The following is a 20,354-nucleotide window of genomic DNA, read 5'->3' as shown; positions in this document are numbered from 1 at the left end:
GGATAATCTGGAAGACTAAGAAAAGTGTAAAATAGAAAATAAAATGTTCACAATCTGAATTGTCCATGATCTACCTATACTAATTCTGAAATAGTCACTATATGCATTTTGATGTATTTTTTTTCCAGGCTTTCTTCTATGTACATACAAATATCTTGTTTCAAAACTAGAATTATGTCATATGAAGTTTATTATCCTTAACATGATTTTATGAACATGACCTCTTTTCAGTGAACATTCTTGGGAAATGTGATATAAATTTTTCATGCAGATTCACCAGATTGTATTTAACTGGTCCCCAAAGATTAAAGTAGTAGGAAACAGTATATCTATGTATAGTGATTAAATTCAAATGATTTTTTTTTCTCAAAGCATAGTATTCAAATTACATATTTTGCCTAAGGAAACAAATCTCCAGTAATTGTATGGTATGACTTACTGAATGCAAACTCTTGATAATATCAAAGCTCTACTTTTAAACGCAAGGCTGCAATTTTGCTCCCAAAATGCATACTTCAGAGTCATAAAGTAACAGCTACAGCTAGTTACTCAGGTTTAAGTATAATCTGCTATAGTAATTGAGTAGTTTTCACATAGTTTTGGTCTCCATGGGTTTATGCTTAATAGTGAAAAATCAAAGGTCTGTGAACTCCCTCCTTATAAATGACCAATTACATCGATGACCTAAAAAGAGTTCTGGTTGTTATGTTTATGAGATGGTACTAGAGTAGCTCCAATACATGCTTTTAACTGTAACAAAATGGTTTGTAGTTTAAATAAATTACAATTTATCTATTCTTTGTTGTTTTTGCTTCCAATTTTTCTGTCATGCAAAAGACTACAGTTATATATTTAAAAATTAAGCCTATTCTTTGAAATGCAAATGAGCATATCTATACCTTTTAAGTCCTGTGGTCCAGGAAAGGGCCTGAAGATTGTAAATATTGTTTTCGTTTATACCCAATACTTACTAGGTAGCCTTGCTGAGTAGGTAAATTGAATGGATGCATGCGTGCATGGATCCATGGATGCATGGTTGATTAGATGGATAGATGGATAGATGGATGGTTTAATCAATTTTTAAATCTCTTAATTTGTCAAAACTTGTATTGGATTGGCCAAAAAGTTTGTTCAAATTTTCCATAAGATGTTACACAAAAAACTTGAACAAACTTTTTTGGCTGAACAATGTATCCATTTATAAAATGTCTGCATGTGTGGAAGGACATATCAATTCTCCTTTTTCTTCTAGATGTTGAGATGCTTCAGGCCAGTACATCTAATCCAATCCCCAGGGATGGTTTCTCTCGGACTACTAAGGACTCTATGATTCGCAAGTTTTTAGAAGGTACGTTGCATCAGTGAGCAGGAAAGCAAAAAGAAGGAAAGCGAAACAAATATAGACATTGCCTGGCTACCTATGAGGGTTGCTCCACTCAACAAATGTACATGGCACATGGTGTGATAGAAGACCCATGGGCTCCCCCATCAGCCTGTTACAAGTAAGCCAGAAGTTCCCACCAGTGGAGCCACTACTTTGGGTAAACAAGTTGCCTTTAGCAAGCCCTCTTTTGAAATACACAGGTTAATTTTTATTTGACCAAAATTTCATGAGTACCTACTATAAGCAAAGAACTATTTTAGATGCTGGGCTAGGGTCACAAAGGAAAATAAGATATGATCAATACCCTCAAGAGACTTTACTTTCTGGTGAAGGAGGAGAGCATGGGGGACATACATATGTTAAAGGTTGCATTAAATCAAGGCTGTATTGTATAGTGATTTTACATATATATATATATTGCCCAGTTTCCCCACTATTTATGAAGAGATGTCTTTGCCTCCCTTTGTATTCTTGGCTCCTTTGTCAAAAATAATTGATCACATAAACATGAGTTTATTTTTGACTTTTGAGTCTTTTCCATTGGTCTACAGTGGTTTGTTTTTATGCCAGTACTATACTGTTTTGATTACTGTAGCTTTGTAATGTAGTTTGAAATCAGGGAGTATGATACTGTCAGCTTTCTTCTTCTTTTTCAAGATTACTTTGGTTATTTGGGGTCTTTTATGTTTCTGTACACATTTGAGAATTATTTGTTCTGATTCTGTGAAAAATGCCATTGGTATTTTGATAGAGATTGCATTGAGTCTATTAGATTGCCTTGGGGAATATGGTCATTTTAGCAATATTAATTCTTCTAATCCATGAATGTGGTATATCTTTCCGTTTGTTTGTGTTGTCTTCAATTAGTTTCATAAATGTCATAATGTTCAGAGTATAGATCTTTTACCTCCTTGATTAGATTTATTCCTATGTATTTTATTTTATTCCTAGGTATTTATTCTTTTTGATGCAGCTGTTAATGGGATTATTTTAATTTCCCTTTCTTACAGTTCATTATTAGTGAACACAACAGATTTCTGTATATTAATTTTGGATTCTGCAACCTTACTGAATTCATTTGCTAGTTCTAATAGCTTTTTTATGGCATCTTTAGGATTTCCTATATACAGTCTCATGTTATCTGTAATCAGTGACAGTTTTTCTTTTTCTTTTCTGATTTGGATTCCTTTTATTTCTTTTTCTTATGTGATTACTATGACTGGGACTTCCAATACTATGTTGTATGAAATTGTCTTGTTCCTGATCTTAGCAGAAATGCTTTCAGCTTTTCACCATTTGTATGATGTTAGCCATATGATATGGCCTTTATTATGTTGAATTATGTTCCCTCTGTATGCATTCTGTTGAGAGTTTTTTAAAATTATAAATGGATGTCGGATTTTGTCAAAAGCTTTCTATGCATCCATTGAAATGATTACACAATTTTATTCTTTAATTTGTTAATATGACATATCACATTCACCGATTTTCAGATATTGAATCATTTTTGCATCCCTTGGATTAAATCCCACTTCATCATGATGCATGATCCTTTTAGTGCATTGTTGAATTCCATTTGCTTATATTTTGTTGAGGACAATTTTGCATCTATGTTCATCAAGGATATTGGCCATAATTTTCTTTTTCGTGGTGTCTTTGTCTGCTTTAGGTGTCAGTGTGATGCTGGCCTCATAGATGAATTCAGAAACATTCCTTCCTCTGCAAATTTTTGATGTGAACTCTTCTTTAAATGTTTTCTAGAATTTACTTATAATCTGTCTGGTCCTGGGCTTTTGTTTGTTGCAAATTTGTAAAGTTACTGCTTCAGTTTCATTCTTGATAATTGGTCTGTTCATGTTTTCAATTTCTTCCTGATTAAGTCTGGGAAGATTGTATGTTTCTAGGAATTTATCCATTTCTTCTAGATTGTCCATTTTATTGTCCATATAATTGTTTGTAGTAATATCTTGTGATCCTTTGTATTTCTGTGATGTCAGTTGTAACTTCTCTGGTTTCATTTCTGATTTTATTTATTTGGGACTTCTTTCTTTGTTTCTTGATGAGTCTGGCTAAATACTTATCAGTCTCTATTTTATTTATTTTTGCTCTGATCTTTATTGTTTCTTTCCCTCTACTAACTTTAGGCTTTGTTGTTCTTTTTCTAATTCCTTTAGGTAGAAGGTTAAGTTGTTTATTTGAGACTTTTCTTGCTTCCTGAGGTAGGCCTGAAGCTCCCTGTTAGAACTGCTTTTGATATGTCTTCTAGATTTTGGATTATTGTGTTTCCATTTTCATTTGTCTCCAGGTATTTTTTATTTCCTCTTTGATTTCTTCAGTGACCCATTGGTTGTTTAGTAGAATATTGTTTAGCCTCTATTTTTTTTTTTTTTGCAGTTTTTCTTGTAGTTGATTTCTGGTTTCATCTTGTTGTAGTTTGGAAGATACTTGATACAATTTAAATCTTTTTAAATTTATTGAGGCTAGTTCTGTGGCCTATCATGTGATCTACCCTGGGGAATAGTCCATGTGTGCTTGAAAAAAGTGTGTATTCTGCTCCTTTTGGATTCAGTGTTCTACCAGTCAGTCAGTCAGTCAGTCAGTTCAGTTGCTCAGTCATGTCTGATTCTTTGTGACCCCATGGACTGCAGCATGCTAGGCTTCCCTGTCCATCACCAACTTCTGGAGCTTGCTCAAACTCATGTCCGTTGAGTCGGTGATGCCATCTAACCATCTCATTCTTTGCCGTCCCTTTCTCCTGCTTTCGATCTTTTCCAGCATCAGGTTCTTTTCTAATAAGTCAGTTCTTTGCATCAGGTGGCCCAAGTATTGGAGCTTCAGCTTCAGCATCAGTCCTTCCAATAAATATTCAGGACTGATTTCCTTTAGGATTGACTGGTTTGATCTCCTTGTAGTCCAAGGGACTCTCAAGAATCTTCTCCAACACCACAGTTCAAAAGCATAATTTCTTTGGCACTCAGCTTTCTTTATAGTCCAACTCTCACATCAATACATGACTGCTGGAAAAACCATAGATTTAACTATATGGACCTTTATATATCTATTAAGTCTATCTGGTCTAATATGTCATTTACAGCCAGTGTTTCCTTACTGAATTTTTGACTAGATGATGTATCTGTTGATGTAAGTGATATGTTAAAGCCTCCTATTATTGTACTATATTATTGTATTACTGTCAGTTTTTCCATATGCTGGTAATATTTTCTGTATGTATTTAGTGCTCCTATGTTAGATGCATATATACTTTTAGTTGTTATATCATCTTATTGGATTGTTCTCTTTATCATTATATACTGTCTGTCTTAGTCTATTGTTACAGTCTTTGTTTTAAAATCTACTTTTTCTAATCTTCTTCTGGGGGTTTTCTTGTTCCTTTGTTTGGCATTATTTACCTGCCCCTCATTTTGAATAATTCTCTCTTTTAATTTTTGTGTTTGGTAGCTTGGAAATGTTTCCCAATCTGAGAGAAGTGGCCTTATATAGCAGATATCTATGGGGCCCAGTAGCATACACCCTTCTGGTCACCAGAGCTATATACTCTAGTTGCGCCTTCTACTTGGGCTACATGGGCCTTTCTGCTGTGGCAGGGCCAACTACTGTGGAGGTGCTGGTAGGTGGGGCTGGTCCTTGGCCTGGTTGGCTGCCAGGACCTACCTAATGCAGAGGCTATCAGCTTACTGATGGGCAGGGCTGGGATCCAGGGCAGCTGGTTGCAGAAGTTGGGCATCCCAGGGTTTGACAATTGTTTTAGTCACCTTTCTCTCTGTTTCTAGGCAACAGCATGGGAATGTCCAGTTTGGAGAAAGACCATCTTGGTCAGGAAGAAGATGTATATCACACAGTGGATGATGATGAGGCCTTTTCAGTGGACTTGACCAACAGGCCCCCTGTCCCAGTGCCCAGACCAGAGGCCAGCGCATCTGCCACTCACCAGCTATCTGACAATGAATCATACATTTCTAAAGGCAAGTGTGGCAGGGAATGATGCCCCATGGGGTCTTCAGGGCCTCTCAGCAGGAATTCCCTGGATCCCCTACCTCCTGAATTATTGCTCAGAGAGTATTCCCTCCTGAATGGTCTCCAACCAGTCCCCGGAGACAGGGTCAGAGTTTGGGGCAGATTCTGGAACTAGACTAGGGGCAGTGGTCAGATTCAGTTCTGGCCTTCCTGCAGGAATTGGCGCATAATGGGAAGATAGAGATAAATAAGATGTCTCTCTATTCCAAATAGCAAGATCCCTGGTAATTGTTATCTCCTGAAACTATTATTATTAATTTTTAATATTTAACATTTATTGAAATATACTGAGTGCTTTATTTGGAATATGTCATAATAATCTATTAGGTACAGGGCATTATCATTTCCATTTTACAGATGAGAAAAATGGAGGCTTACAGAGGTTGCTTGATAACCATGTAGCAGAGCTAGGATTTGAATTCAGGGAGTCTCTCTCTACAACCTTGGTTTTCAATCACAATGCTAGGCTATCTACCTACCTACCTACATTGATAAAAGTTGATGATAATTGAGTTTTGAGTTCTTCACAATGACCTGTGGGACATTAGATGCTCATAGCATTGTAAGTTTCACTATCTTTCAGAACTTGATTTTATTAATATGATTACAAGTACTCTAAGAGTATAATAAGAATTGCCAGATCTGTGCACTTGACCTCCATTTCATGTTTAATAGTATAACAGGTTGTGGAAGGTATGGCAAAAGATTATAAACTGGGAAGATAGCCCTCAACCAGAGGGCTGTGGTTGTCAAATAAAATACAACCATACCTCATTAATTATGAATTCCAGAAAAACGGCACTCTTTTTTTCAGTCTTTATTTTGATTTGTTAAATCCAGCAATCCAAAGTTGGGTAGGAATGCAGTAGAAGGAGTTTACGTGTTGTCTAGTGCCCTCAGTCCTCATGGTTTGCCATGATGGTACAGCTCATTGTGGGAGTTCAGTTAGAAGGGGCACAGGCAATTCCTAAAGAGCCCTGGAGGACTTGCTAGGACATTGTGGAGAGCAAAGGAAAGGAGAGAGGCAGGAGATGACAAAAGGGCAATGGTTAGGAGGCCAGAACCTCTGGGTTCAAGTCTCAGCTCCTTGCATTTTTCAATTCTACAAAATGAGACATTGGGTAAATCATTTCGCCCTCTTTAGTTTTAGTTTCCTCACCTATGAAATACATATCATAATAATATATGTATAAATTTATGCCTAGTAATATACTCTGTCAGAACCTTATTATGCAGGTCAGATGAGATAATACATGGGAGTTCAGTTCAGTTGCTCAGTTGTGTCCAACTCTTTGCGACTCCATGAACCGCAGCACACCAGGCCTCCCTATCCATCACCAGCTGCCGGAGTCTACCCAAATCCATGTCCATTGAGTCAGTGATGCCTTCCAACCATCTCATCCTCTGTTGTCCCCTTCTCTTCCTGCACTCAATCTTTCCCAGCATGAGGGTCTTTTCAAATAAAGCATTATACAGACATCCTATCTCTTATTGGGATTTCTGTCCTATTGGCATCAATCTCAAGGTTTAGATATGAATAATGATAATAAAGGGCTTCCCAGGTAGCTCAGAGGGTAAAGAATCTGCCTGCAATGCAGGAGACACAGGAGACGCAGGCTTGATCCCTGGGTTGGAAAGATTTCCTGGAGAAGGAAATGCCAACCCACTCCAGTATTCTTGCCTAGAGAATTCCAGAGGAGCCTGGTGGGCTACAGTCCATGGGGCTGCAAAGAGTCAGACACGACTGATGTGACTGAGCATGCATGCAATGATAATAAAAGCTAACATGAAGTGCTTACAGATGCCAGGCACTATTCTAAGCACTTTCCATATATTAACTCATATAATCCCCACAACAACCCATAGCCAAGGGTACAATACCATCTTCATTCTACAGATCAGAAAACTGAGGCAAGAAGAGTTCATGCCTCTTGCCTTAGATCATGTGGCTCATAAATGGTAGAGCCAGGCTTTAAATGCAGGGAGTCATGTGCAGAGCCCAAGGAGCCTTAATCCCTTGTTAATCTTACCACTGAGTGAACGTCTGTCACTTCCTAGTGTTCCCTATGAGCCTTTATGGATTCCTGATGCATGAGTGACATCATCTAAGTCACTCTGGAGCCTTGCACACATTTTACATGTCCCACTGCTCTGAGTTCTGTCTTATGGCACTTATTGACATGTTAAGTGGCACTTCCTTTTATTCTCAAACTTCGGGGTGTTCCATGGCTTGCTTCAAATATTCAAGGATCCAGCACACATCCTTGTTCACTTTACCCTTTTCTTTAATGATCTCATAAATGCTGATGGTGTCCTCTGGCTGGCTTTGTCTTTCTGGTTTGAGACCTTGTCTGTGTGATCTGTCTTCATGTTGTAATCCCTAGAGCTTCCATTCTTTGGTTGCCTCCTTTAAAGGGGCTTGTCTGGTGGCTCAGTGGTAAAGAATCTGCCTGCAATGCAGGAGACTCAGGTTCAATCCCTGGGTCGGGAAGATCTCCTAGAGAAGGGAATGGCAACTCATTCCAGTATTTGAGGAGCCTGGCGGGCTACAGTCCACAGGGTCACAAAGAGTCAGACCCAACTGAGCAACTAACACTTCACTTTCTAGAATTTTGATTTTTAGAACTGCGTACAGTGGTCCAAGTTGTGATCCATTACTATTGATTTTGGACAAGATTTTGGTAATTTTTCTGCTAAATGTATAAAATATTATAAAGCTTCTTAGAAAGAGGTACTATTTGGCTTTACTTAGAATACTCTTTATCTCATAGTTTTTGCAGAAAAAAGTCAAGAGAGGCCTGGGAATTTCTATGTTACCTCAGAGAGCATCAAGAAAGGTAAGCAGATGTCCTCAGCTTTCTTTCTTAGGACCTGAACTTCTTGGTGGTGGCAGTGTTCATGTTTCAGAGATTTCCAGGTGTAATCACTCCTTATCCTTGAAAAACAGAGGTTCAAGAAATACCTGAAGGGGAACTGAACTGAAGGTGAAGGGAGAGGAGAAGAGATTGAGGTGACTTAGAACACTGTACAAATTGATCATACCAATGACTTTAGTACCCGACAAAGTGTCTGTAACAGCACACTAAAATACTATTTAGACATTGAAACTGATACCAACAAGATGAAAGTGGGCAGCCCAGCACCCAGTCTTTCCTTAGTGATCCAGCCCTACCGTGCTATTTACCTAGGCTATCTGTATTAGCTAAAGTATACTTTAATTCAACTTTTATTTGAGACATTTTGTTTGCCACTGGGTGACATTTTTTTGAAAGCTTTTTAAAGGAAGTTTGAAGAGATAAGTGCTCTTTTGTTCTTGATGCATTTCCTTGTGCTAAACAGAGGTATTGAGTAGTATCCCATTGATAATTCTTTTGAAAAGGAGCCATGACACCATCTAAACATGGAAAGCATCCCTAAAGACTTTGGTCGTAGGAGACTGGAACTGACTGACTTGTGCAGTTTTATTTTGTCCCCACACTCCATCTCCCAATATAATTAAAGATTATAGGGCAAACCTGGGAGAAAGGTATGTGAGTGTGTGTGGACAAAGAGAATGGTGGGTAAGGATGATGTATATGTTTCTTTGAAGCTTTTTCAGTACCCACTGGGTGAAGTCATCTCTCTTTTTCCTTCATGCCACCTCCTTGAATCACAGTGTCCAAATGGGGTCCTCCTGGAGACGTTTAGAATCAAAGATAGCCCCACAGGAAATGAGCTGTGAAATGTCACGTTGTTTTCATGTGCTTTAATGGCTCCATCACTTCCGCAAATCTAGCTCACTCCCCACAGAACCTAGAGGAGCCACACAGCCTGGAGAGAGAGGAGTTGGCGTCATACTTCCCTAGAACATCTAAAGCAGAGAATTATATATTTTTAAGGTGGGAGGGAGGTTGGCACATGAACAACCCAAGGAGACTCACTTGGGACCCAGCACCTAATTTTTACCTGGTGACTTTGGACCTGGGTCATGATCCCATTAGCCTTCCAGTCTCCTCAGGCATTTCACACCTATTGGTTCACAATCACTGTGCCCTATGCTGCTTCGAGGAAGGCAGGATGGGGGAGGGCTAGAAGTGCTGGGAGAAGCATCCTGGTTAGCCTTTCCTGTATAGTCTCTTCTGGGAGGATTTTAGTCTAAATCAGTGGTTCTCAACTCGGGGTGATTTCTCCTCCACTCGCTAGCACCGCCCCACCCTGCCATTTGGCAACATCTGGGACATTTTTTTAAAAGATTATTTGTTTATTTGGGCTGCACTGGGTCTTCTTGCTGCAGCCAGGCTCTCTTCAGTTGTGGTGAGCAGGGGCTCACTCTCTACTTGTGTGTGGGCTTCTCGTTGGCGGTGGTTCCTCTTGTTGCAAATCATGGACTCTTGTGCATGCAGGCTCAGTAGCTGTGTCTCTTGGGCTCTAGAGCACAGGCCCAGTAGCTGTGATGCATAGACTTAGTTGTCACATGGCATGTGGAATCTTCCCAGAGCAGGGACAGAACCTGTGTCCCCTGCATTGGCAGGAAGATTCTTAACCACTGGACCACCAGGGAAGCCCTGGGACATTTTTTTTGTTGTGGCAACTGAGGAAGGAGATGCTATTATCATCAAGTGGGTAGAGGCCAGGTATGAGGTTAAACATCCTACAGTGTACAAGACAGCCAGCCGACCCCAACCAAGAATTACCTAGCCTGAAATGTCAATAGTGCCAAGGTTGAGAAACGCTGGTCTAAAGACTTCTCAGTAATTCATGTTGACTTATCTACTGGATACTGCATGCCTACATGTGTGCTAACTCATTCAGTTGTGTCCAGCTTTTTATGACCCCATGGACTGTAGCCCACCAGGCTCCTCTGTCCATGGGGTTCTCCAGGCAAGAACACTGGAGTGGGTTGCCATGCCCTTCTCCAGAGAATCTTCCCCACCCAGCGACTGGACCCACATCTCTTATGTCTCTGTATTGGCAGGCGGGTTCTTTACCACCAGCCTGACCTGGGAAGGCCCCCTGGTTGCTATACCTTTCTAAAATGTTGTGACCTTGTCTACTTTAGTGTCATAGGCTTTGAAATTATTAGCTGCTTCCCTCTCTCTGATTCCATGTAGCATCTCCCTTGTCTTGATTCCACATGTAATTGTTCTTCTGAGACATGTCCTCTTGAACCCACGGCCGGCATCATGAACCCCACTCACCCGGTCAGCTCTTTGCAGTGGAGGAGCCTGGAAACTGAGTTTCTCTTTCCTTTCCAGAGCCACCTGTCAGACCGTGGAGGGACAGGCCTCAGTCGAGCATATATGATCCCTTTGCTGGGATGAAAACACCAGGCCAGCGGCAACTCATTACCCTCCAGGAGCAGGTAAAGCTGGGCATCGTCAATGTGGATGAGGCCGTGCTACACTTCAAAGAGTGGCAGCTCAACCAGAAGAGGCGGTCAGAGTCCTTCCGCTTCCAGCAGGTAACTGGCTCTGGATGGACTTTGTTTCACGTCTGTCTCTCCGCTGGACAGTACAGAAGGGCTGAGTCCCTGGCTGTCCTGTATACTGCTGTAACGGCACACCCGCGGCTGGGTCTGAGAACGTTTGTTTGAGATTCATGATAAGTCAGTGCATACTTGGATTTGTCACCTGTTGTCTGTAACCATATGGCTCCCTGGCCGAGAGCTGGTTGGCCTTTCTTGGTGTCATGAGGCTCCAGATCAGGAACCGAGACTCAATTATAACCCCCAGTTCTATACCTGCCACTTCCCTCTGCATGTGGCCCTATACTTTTGCTTTCTAGCTTTTTGCTTTTCAGAGGCATTCTCTCTACTCCTAGTGCCGACACTCCCACAGAACTATCACACTTTAGAACTCAGAGAACTTGGATAGCTCCCAAGAATTATGCTTAAGTGAACAAAGCAAGTCACTGACATAAAACCACTCAAGTTAAAACACACTCTCATATATACACACCCACCTCCCGCCCCCCGCCCCCACACACACAGATGCACACACACAAACTGTAGGCATGTTTGTGTGCAAACATGCACACATGCACACAGTGCAAAGATCTGGAAAGGATGACCCCACACCCACCCCAGTGGTTACCACTCAAGAGGAAACTGGGATCAGAGGGCTGGGCTGTCAGGAGACTCCTGCTGTTACATGAGGACATGTAACTCCACACAGTGACACACAGGAATGTGAGTCCTAAAGCTGCATTTGTCCAGCTCTGACAACAGTCTGTGGCACTGTGCTCGGTGCTAAGTGGACCCAATCTCTTCCACCCCTCACAGCAGGCATGGACATAAATGTCATTGGGCTTCCCTGGTGGCTCAGACGATAAAGAATCTGCCTGCAATGGAGGAGACCTGGGTTCACTTCCTGGATAGGGAAGATCCCCTGGAGAAGAGAATGGCTACCCATTCTTGCCTGGAGAATTCCGTGGACCCAGGACCCTGGTCGGCTACTGTCCGTAGGGTCGCAAAGAGTCAGACGCAGCTGAGCTAGTAACACTTTCACTTCACTTTACAGAAAACTGAGGCTCAGAGGGGTGGGGAGGCAGAGTCAGGCTTCAAAGGAAACCTTTCTCATTTCAGAGCCTGTGCTCCCTTCTCAATGCTGTGTCTGCCCTCTGAGTGCTCCTAAAGCAGGGTCACCCTCTCTCCCAGCCTATCTCCCTCCCTCTGGTGGTCTGGATGCAGAAACCCAGGGCCCTCCTCACCCAGGAGACCCAGGGAGGCTGCAGTACTGCTGGGAACAGGCTGGTCTTGGCCAAACACTGATCTTCTGAGTCCTTGCCAAGTTGGTGCCATGCAGCATGGTCGTCAGGAGTAGCCAGGGCTCCAGAGCCAGGCAGCCTGAGTTCAGCCTTACTCTGCCTCTTTGGACTGGACAACCACAGCCTCTCTGTACCTCTGCTTTCCCATCTCTGAAGTGTGAAGGGAGAGGGCTAAACCTTGTGAAGCCCTTGGCGTGCCTGGCACATAGTAAATGCTGAGAGTCCTCCATGCTCTGATTGCCTCCTGGCACTTACAGAGCCAAGGAGTCCAAGGACTGGACAGTGGGAAGACCATACCAGGGGCCGCCCCATTGTGCCCCATCTTCCTCTGTCTCTCTCCCGCACCTCCCCTCGCGTGAGCAGGCACTTTCCCTTCAGCTCCTTCTCTCTTCAGGTGACTCTTGCATCTGTGTCTCTGGTAACATCTTTTCAGCCACCAACTGGGCGTGTCCCCCGAGGTATCCTAGACCTGCAGCACATCCAACAACACACAGTTCCTTGAGGCCTCTTCCCTGTCCTGACTCCCTGTGTCTGTTCACCTATTGTTACCTTCCAGAGGCTGATGTCCAGACTTCAGACTCTCCTGGGCTCTTTTCCACACTCCCCCACATCCAGCCAGCTGTGTGTCTTGCTTGGTCTTGCTCTGTGCGTTCTCCCTCTTGCCTCTGCTCCTGTCTTTGCGCTCCCTCTGCCAGATCCTCATGCTGACCTGTATCACCTCCGTCTGCCCTATCACATCGTCTTCAGGTGGGTCTCCTTGCCTCCAATGCCTTCCCCCTCCTCTCTGCCCGACCTTAAAGCTATGGCCAGCCCCCAACTTCCAGTGTCTCCCTGCTGCTTCCTGGACCAAGCTCAGTCTCTCAGCTGCAGTCACAACCCAACCAGTCTTTCTGTTCTGCCTCTGTGGCTACCTCACAGGAACGTTCTGCTCCAGCCAGATGGTCTGAGTGTTAGTCCCTGGGGCATTTCCCTAGTACGCTCAGACACTTAATTTCAAGGTGATTGTTGTTTATGAACTAAAATTATAACAAATATTCCTCCTCACATGTCTGTTTAACATTTATTGAATGACTGTGATAGCCTAAACAGCAGGATTACAGGAAGGTGCAAGAGCTGGTCTCTTGCCCTTTAAGAGCTCACAGTGCCTCTGAAGAGACTACACACACACACACACACACACATACACACAGCAAGGCATCATAACCCAGTGCCACAGGGCATGGGTATCACTAAAGATTGGGACAGTCTGGTGTTGGGGGAGGTGGTTTAGAAGGTGGGCCTTGATCCAGACTTGGAACAGAGTCTTAGAATCAGTGTCCCTCAAGGTCAGGGGAATGTGCGAGAACACGGTCTCAGAGGTGGGAATGAGGGTGGAGAGCTTGTAAGCAGGTAGGAGATTGGCCTGTCTAAGGGGCATACAAGGTGGGGGTAGGTTATGAGACTGGGAAGGAACTGGGAACCAGAGAGGAGGGGAGACCCTTTGTTGTGGACAAGATGTCTTCTCTTCAGGCATAGCTTCTAAGAGGACTTGAATTTCTCTGGGAGCTGATTACAAATGCACTCAGCCTCATTTGCATGTTGGAAATGTTATTGCAATGTGATATATCTTGCAAATGTCATAAAATCAGAAAGAATCTCTAATGCCTAGAGGGTATAATTCTGGTGTATATTTTTAAAAACAAACTAAATTTTTCCAGGAAAATCTTAAACGACTAAGAGATAGCATCACCCGAAGACAGAGAGAGAAGCAAAAATCAGGAAAGCAGACAGGTATGTGGCTTCCTGGGGCTGCTGCACGCTGGGGGACTTTGCTATGGTCTGTTTTCCTTGACTCTCTTTTCTGCTGGGGCCTGAATGGGCAGACCACTTGCCCAGCACCTGTCACCCTCTTTATAGAAATGGGTCCCCCAGTAGGCTGTAAGGTCTTTTGGAACAACTTTGTCTTGTTAATTCTGTAAATCTAGTACCTGGCTGGCACATAAGGCACGTCAGCAAATGAAAGAAAGGAAGGCTTGAACTCTGTATGATTCCCTCCTCCCATGAAAGAGGACGATAATGCTTTCTCCCAGGCACCTGACTCTCCCCTTGGCATTTGGGAAGACATGTTTCTCTGAGCAGAGAAAGGAGAAAGTCCCATTCATGTAGCGTCAGTTTCTGGTTCAAGCAGGTCTACTGTGTCATCAGTGTCCACACCACATGCTGCTTTGGAAGCCCGGATCTCAGGAGCAGCAGAGCTCCTGCCACGTGTAGTGGAGGTCCAATAGCAGGGCCATGGATTCCAGTTGTGTGCAGTGAGAACCCTCTGCTCCCCTTGACCCTCCCTTCTCCAGGTGCTACCCATGTGGCAGCACCATCCCTGGGCAAGGAGTGGGCAGAAGGTCAGACGGGTCATCCTCAGACTCCTGCTTGGGTGACGAGGTTTTAAATGTGTGCTGCCACTAGCCACACTCATACTTGTCTGCCTTCTGGTTGGGAAGAGGACAAAGGAGAAGAGGAAGAAAATCTAGTTCAAGAGCTGTATTCATCCTAGGGTCAGACGGCAGGGTACCTGGTGGTAGAGGGCGGAGGTGCTTTTTAAAACTAGAGCACATGAACCATGGGACATCCCTGGTGGTCCAGTGGTTAGGACTCCATGCTTCCACTGTAGAAAGTCATGGGTTTGAGCCCTGGTCAGGGGACTAAGATCCCACAATCTGCACAACATGGCTGAAAAAAAAAAAAAAGAAGAAGAAGACTTGACTGAATGAAACATTTCAAGCTTTTAAATATATGTAGTGTCAAAAAAGCTGTGATTTGGCAGGGCATGTGGGGGCTTCCTTGGTGGCTCAGTCGGTAAAGAATCCACCTGCAATGTGGGAGACCTGGATTCTATCCCTCCATTGGGAAGATCCCCTGGAGGAGGGCATGGCAACCCACTCCAGTATTCTTGCCTGGAGAATCCCCAAGGAGCCTGTTGGGCCACAGTCCGTGGGGTTGCAAAGACACAACTGGACACAACTGAGCGACTAAGCACACACACCCACAGCTGATTTGGGAGGTGATCCTGGGGAGCACGGTAGGGGGTGGGGAAGTGAGAGAGGAAGAAAAGGTGGCCAGCAGCCTGCAGTTAGCACCATGGAGACTGCAGCTTCATCTCCGCACAGATGCTAGTTGTCCACGGAGAACACTCTGGAATGGTTATCTTTCCCATGGGGCATTTAGGCACCAGCTCCTGTGTCTTTGGGTGAGGCCTGCTGGGAGATGGGGGTTTGGAATCTGGCTCCCAGAGAAAGCTCATGCAGGTGGAAGCTTGGACCCTGTGCTACCTGGCGAGGCCCCTGGGCATCAGAGCATCTGCCGAAGCAAAGGCGTCATTTGTGGCTGGTGCCTCCATGCTTGTAGGGTAGCAGGTAGGAACAGGGTGGCAGTTAGGGATGGGGTAGAGGGTAGATTAAGAATGCGACCGGACTTGGGGCCCCTTACCCTTCAACCATTGCAACTCCTTTACAAAAAAATCTGTTTCCATTTTGAGCTTCTGTTTTCTTTAGAGGAAAGAATTCTGCTTTACAAAAAACAAAAAAAAAAAACATTTGAAAATTGTCCACACAGGATAACATTGACCTATAGGAGAATTAGGGCTGATGAATGGCATTTCTGCTTGAACAATCTTTTCCAGGAATGGAGGCCACCCCACTCAAGGACTGACTCTATTCATTTGGAAACTTCATTTGCCTTAGAAAAGAAAAACAATGATGATTCTTCTTTAATTTGGGTTAAAAGACCAAGGACGATTAAGAAGTAACAGTCTGTTCATAACTTGCCGGTCTGTTCTCAGCCCTGGAAGTTGGTTTGCTCTCACTGAGACAGTGCAGAGCACTGATAGTGTAGGAAGTCAGAAGAGGGCTGGCTGGCTCAGGACTCACTGAATGCCCTGGCCCCACAGAGAAGAATACCAATATTTGTGTTCTGGGTGTGTCTGTGGTCAGTGCAGGGCGGGACCTGGAGGAGCAGGCTGGGTCCCAGGAAGCCTGGGGGTTCTGATCCCAGCTTTGTCTCCAAATCATTTCATGATCCAAGACTTTTCCATTAACCACTTCATGCCTCAGTTTCCCCATCTGTGGTCACACCCGGTTTATCTGCTTAACAGAGTTGTTGTTGTTTAGTCACTAAATTGTGTCCAACTCTTTGTGGCCCCATGGACTGTAGCTTGCCAGGCTCCTCTGTCCGTGGGGTTTCCCAGGCAAGAATATTGGAGTGGGTTTGCTGTTTCCTTCTCCAGGGGATCTTCCTGACCCAGGCATCATACCCGCATCTCCTGCATTGGCCGGAGAGTTCTTTACTACTGAAACATCAGAAAAGCCCACTTACCAGAGTAGCAAAGTTTGGAGGAGGAATATTAGCACATGTGAATGCACTTTGGGAAAAGTGCTTCCCAGTATAGTGATGATAATTATTTTTCCTGACACTGTTCCTCTGTTCAAAGAATATCAGGATTTTGTGGACATTTAGCCTGGTCCTTCTTGATTTTTTTGAACTTTGACTCCCAACTTCTTTCCTCTGTATTTTACTTACCTTTCCTTGAACTGGTTGTGAGCTGAAAACTGATTCATTGAAGTGAATTAAGCAGTCACGAATTTACCTTGAGAAGATTGTCATTAAAAACCTCAGTCAAAGCTGAGGGGGAGAAATGTGTTACTTGTTTGGGCTCTGAGACACTGTGGGTTCACACCCATGTGTGGGTTCACTGACTAGTCTCTGCCCACACATTTCCAAGCTTGGGCACACAAGTGGATGGGTGCTCCCACTGCTCAGTTATAACCAAAAGAGGCTAAGGATGTGAAAAAGATCTGTGTTACACAGAGGTCTGGAAAGCTAGGACCATACACTACCCTTGGGATCAGGGTCTCTAGAATGAGGCAAGTTCGAGCCCATGCAAGCCAGCAATCCGCTGTTTTAATACTCTCCATGCAGAATGTTGAGCACACGCTCCATCCACCCCATCCTCACCCCCGCTCTTCCCTGCTGTGCTAGTTTACACGTTCACCTTTCTTGGCAGACCTCTGGCTTTGGCAGGTGCCACACTCCCTTCCTGCCACACCTGCTCCCTAGCAGAGGGAAGGCAGAGGAAGAAGTAGTTCCTTGAGATGAAGGGCACACATACCCAAAAGCGCACCCACGCTTACACCTCTTCCTAGAGTCTCTGCCCTGAGACTTGGGAAGGTCTGGGGCCTCATGGGGAGCGCTGTGACAGGAGCTCAGCTGGCTTTCACACTTCCCTGGGGAGGAAGCTGCGTTGGGCACCCACAGATACTTTGTTCTACTTGTCAGCTGGAGTTGTTCTCTGCTCATAGCAACCAGGGGTGGAAATCCCCAGGGTGGGGGGCGGCGGGGGACGGGGAAGAAAGACCAGTCACTGGCCGGGCTAAGCCAGTGAAGAGGCCAGGTTAATGCTTTGCAGGACAAAGGAATTATCTTGCTGAATCTGTGCGGTCTCAAACCACTGATCAGCCTTGCAAGTCACAAAATCTTTTTGGACCTTATGGACCTCTTGCCATAAATTCTCTGGATCATTACTGTCATTGTGGACCACCCACCCTCCGTATGGGAGGCAGTCTGAGTGCTTAAGGGCCTGGACTCTGGAGCCTGCGTTCACATTCCAGCTATCTCACTTACCGGCTGCTTGACAGGGACTTGGGACATGCTACTTCACGTCTCTATACCTTAGTTTCTATTGCGCATGCTGACAATAGTATTTATTTCATGGGTGTTGGAGGACTGAAGAAGCTAAGAGTATGGAGGCTCTTGGAACTATGCATGACATGCAGGATAACCTAGTATTATAATCAATGGCATTCGTAACCGCTCCTTAGAAAAGGAAGAAATCAGAAGGCTTGGTTGACTAACTCAAGTTCCACAGTTGGCGAGTGGCAGAGCTGGGGCACCCACGAACATGTTAGTCTCTCAGTCGTGTCTAACTCCTTGCAACCCTATGGACTATAGCCCGTCAGGCTCCTCTGTCCATTAAATTCTCCAGGCAAGAATACTGGAGTGGGTGGCCATTCCCTTCTCCAGGGCACCTTCCTGACCCAGGGATTGAACCCCAGTCTGCTGCACAGCAGATGAATTCTTTACAGTCTGAGCTACCAACCTTTCCCTAATGGCACATTCTTTCTGTCACCTGATGCAAAAGCACTTCTCTGCCCTTTCCAGCATTCCCCTAGCCAACCTTCTGTCAGTGATTGCCACGCATGGTTCTGCCGAGCTTCGGTGCTGAATTGGGCAGGGTCCCCACCCTCCTTCCCCTCCCCTCCTCTCCTTCCCCTCCCCTCTTCCCCTCCTTTCCTTCCCCTCCCCTCTTCCCCTCCTCTCCTTCCTCTCCCCTCCAGGTTCAGGGGAAGGAGGCAGGTAGAGAGGAAGCAGCTTCGCAGTTTGGTAACTGGCATCCCGGTTCCTTAAAGCTGATCCCTTTCTCTCTAATTCCAGACTTGGAGATCACAGTCCCAATTCGGCACTCACAGCACCTGCCTGGGAAAGTGGAGTATGGAGTCTATGAAAGTGGCCCCAGGAAAAGCATCTTTCCCCCAAGGACAGAGCTAAGACGAGGAGACTGGAAAACAGACAGTACCTCCAGCACAGCAAGTAAGCAGGTGGCCCCCAGGCGCCTTCACAGCTGGCCCCCAGGTGCCTTCACAGCTGGACTCCAGCAGGTGCCTTTGGGTCTTGGAAACATGCTCTATGATGAGCCCAGAAGATCTTAACTGGAGCCTGGTTTGGGCCTAGGAGGTGTAAGAAATGAGGGACATTTAGCCTGTGAGGTTTGCCTTTTTTTTAGGGCACAGAAGACCCTTTACACAAATATCCCCGGAAGGCAGATTGTGTGATAATTATTACTCTATCACTTTTATAAGTGAAAAACCCTAGTAATAATACTGGTTAATATTTATTGGGCATTTACTATATGCTAAGCCTCTTCCACAGATTCTCTGATTTAATCACTCTGCAGGATAGGTACTATCACCTCTATTTACTGAGGAGGAAACAGGCAGCTTAGTGCCTTCCTCTAGGTTAAATAGCCACCAAGGGGTAGCACTTGGATTTTGAACTCAGGCAGGACTGGATCAGGGTCAAGACCCTTGCTTACTCTTCTTTTTGCTTCAGCCGTGGTCAGGGAAAGGAAAGGGCACACAGTCAAAAACATTAGGTAACAGTGGATTCAGATTTGAGAATTCCAACTGTATAGGCAATTGAGGATCTGATTTGGAAATGTCTTCCTTTTGGCTTGAGAGCTTGAATAGGAGTCTGATTGCAACAGACAATACCCGCTGATGTGCGGCAGGAGCTGGGGCTTTGTTTCCGGATCCAGGGCAATGTTCACTGACTTCAGACACACCAGCTTCACAAACCAAATAGATTGAGTTTCCCTGCTTTCATACATTTCAGTGTTAACAAAGGTGGCTAGGGGGAAAAAATAAAAGAGCAAGAGACAAGCTGAATTTCATGACCTAATATTTCTCCTTAAATGTCAGGTGGAAGACCGCCATGTGGAGGTAGGAACTGGAAGCTCATCTAACCCAGGGCTTCTTTATCTTTTCTGTACCACAAACCCCTTTGAGAATCTGACATATGCTCTAAATGTCCTCCCTATATAAAAATACACTTGCACGTGTTCACACACACACACAATTTTGCCCATCCGTGGACTTAGGTCAAGAGCCTCTGAACTGTTCCTCCTCCTGACTTAATTAGCAGAGTATTTGTAACCCAGAAAGGGAAAGAATTTTGCCCCAGGTCCCACAGCCAGTCAATGGCAATAGGAGTAGAACCCAGCTCTTCCCTCTGCCACTGTTACCTGTTGAAACATACCCAAAGCGTATCACACAGCAATGTTAAGTCTAGACTTGATAGAGAAGAAAATCTCCCCTTACATAATGAGGTTAATAATATATACTACCCCCTTGAGGCAAATTAGCGAATTCTGACAAGTTCAGAAATGGAAGAGATTTTCCCAGCGATCACAGATGGCAGAGGAAGCAAGGGGCAGGCAGCCCATCTTAGATGTGTTGTGGAGGAGAGAAGTGGTGTAGACACTCTGGGGGTGAATGCAGGGCTTTCTGGGGTAAGGGCAGGGGAAACTTAACAAGATAAACGTAGAATACTCATTTCAGGTTTGGATTCATTTAAACTATTTTATCTGTATGTTTTACTTTGAGTT

General features: G+C 44.4%; 1 protein-coding gene across 1 annotated transcript in view; it reads left to right on the top strand.

Moving 5' to 3' along the window:
• Window positions 1-20,354, top strand: part of PIK3AP1 (phosphoinositide-3-kinase adaptor protein 1) — a 113,781-nt gene that overhangs the window by 79,654 nt on the left and 13,773 nt on the right. The window contains exons 9-14 of the mRNA XM_043927007.1: window positions 1,253-1,348; window positions 5,176-5,367; window positions 8,191-8,256; window positions 10,654-10,859; window positions 13,861-13,933; window positions 18,626-18,781. Of these exons, the coding sequence (XP_043782942.1) occupies window positions 1,253-1,348; window positions 5,176-5,367; window positions 8,191-8,256; window positions 10,654-10,859; window positions 13,861-13,933; window positions 18,626-18,781 (789 nt within the window). The remainder of the gene's footprint in view (window positions 1-1,252; window positions 1,349-5,175; window positions 5,368-8,190; window positions 8,257-10,653; window positions 10,860-13,860; window positions 13,934-18,625; window positions 18,782-20,354) is intronic.

Source organism: Cervus elaphus, chromosome 15 (genome assembly GCF_910594005.1).
Source record: "Cervus elaphus chromosome 15, mCerEla1.1, whole genome shotgun sequence".
In the NCBI taxonomy this organism is placed as follows: Eukaryota; Metazoa; Chordata; class Mammalia; order Artiodactyla; family Cervidae; genus Cervus; species Cervus elaphus.
This window is presented reverse-complemented; position numbering and strand designations above follow the sequence as displayed.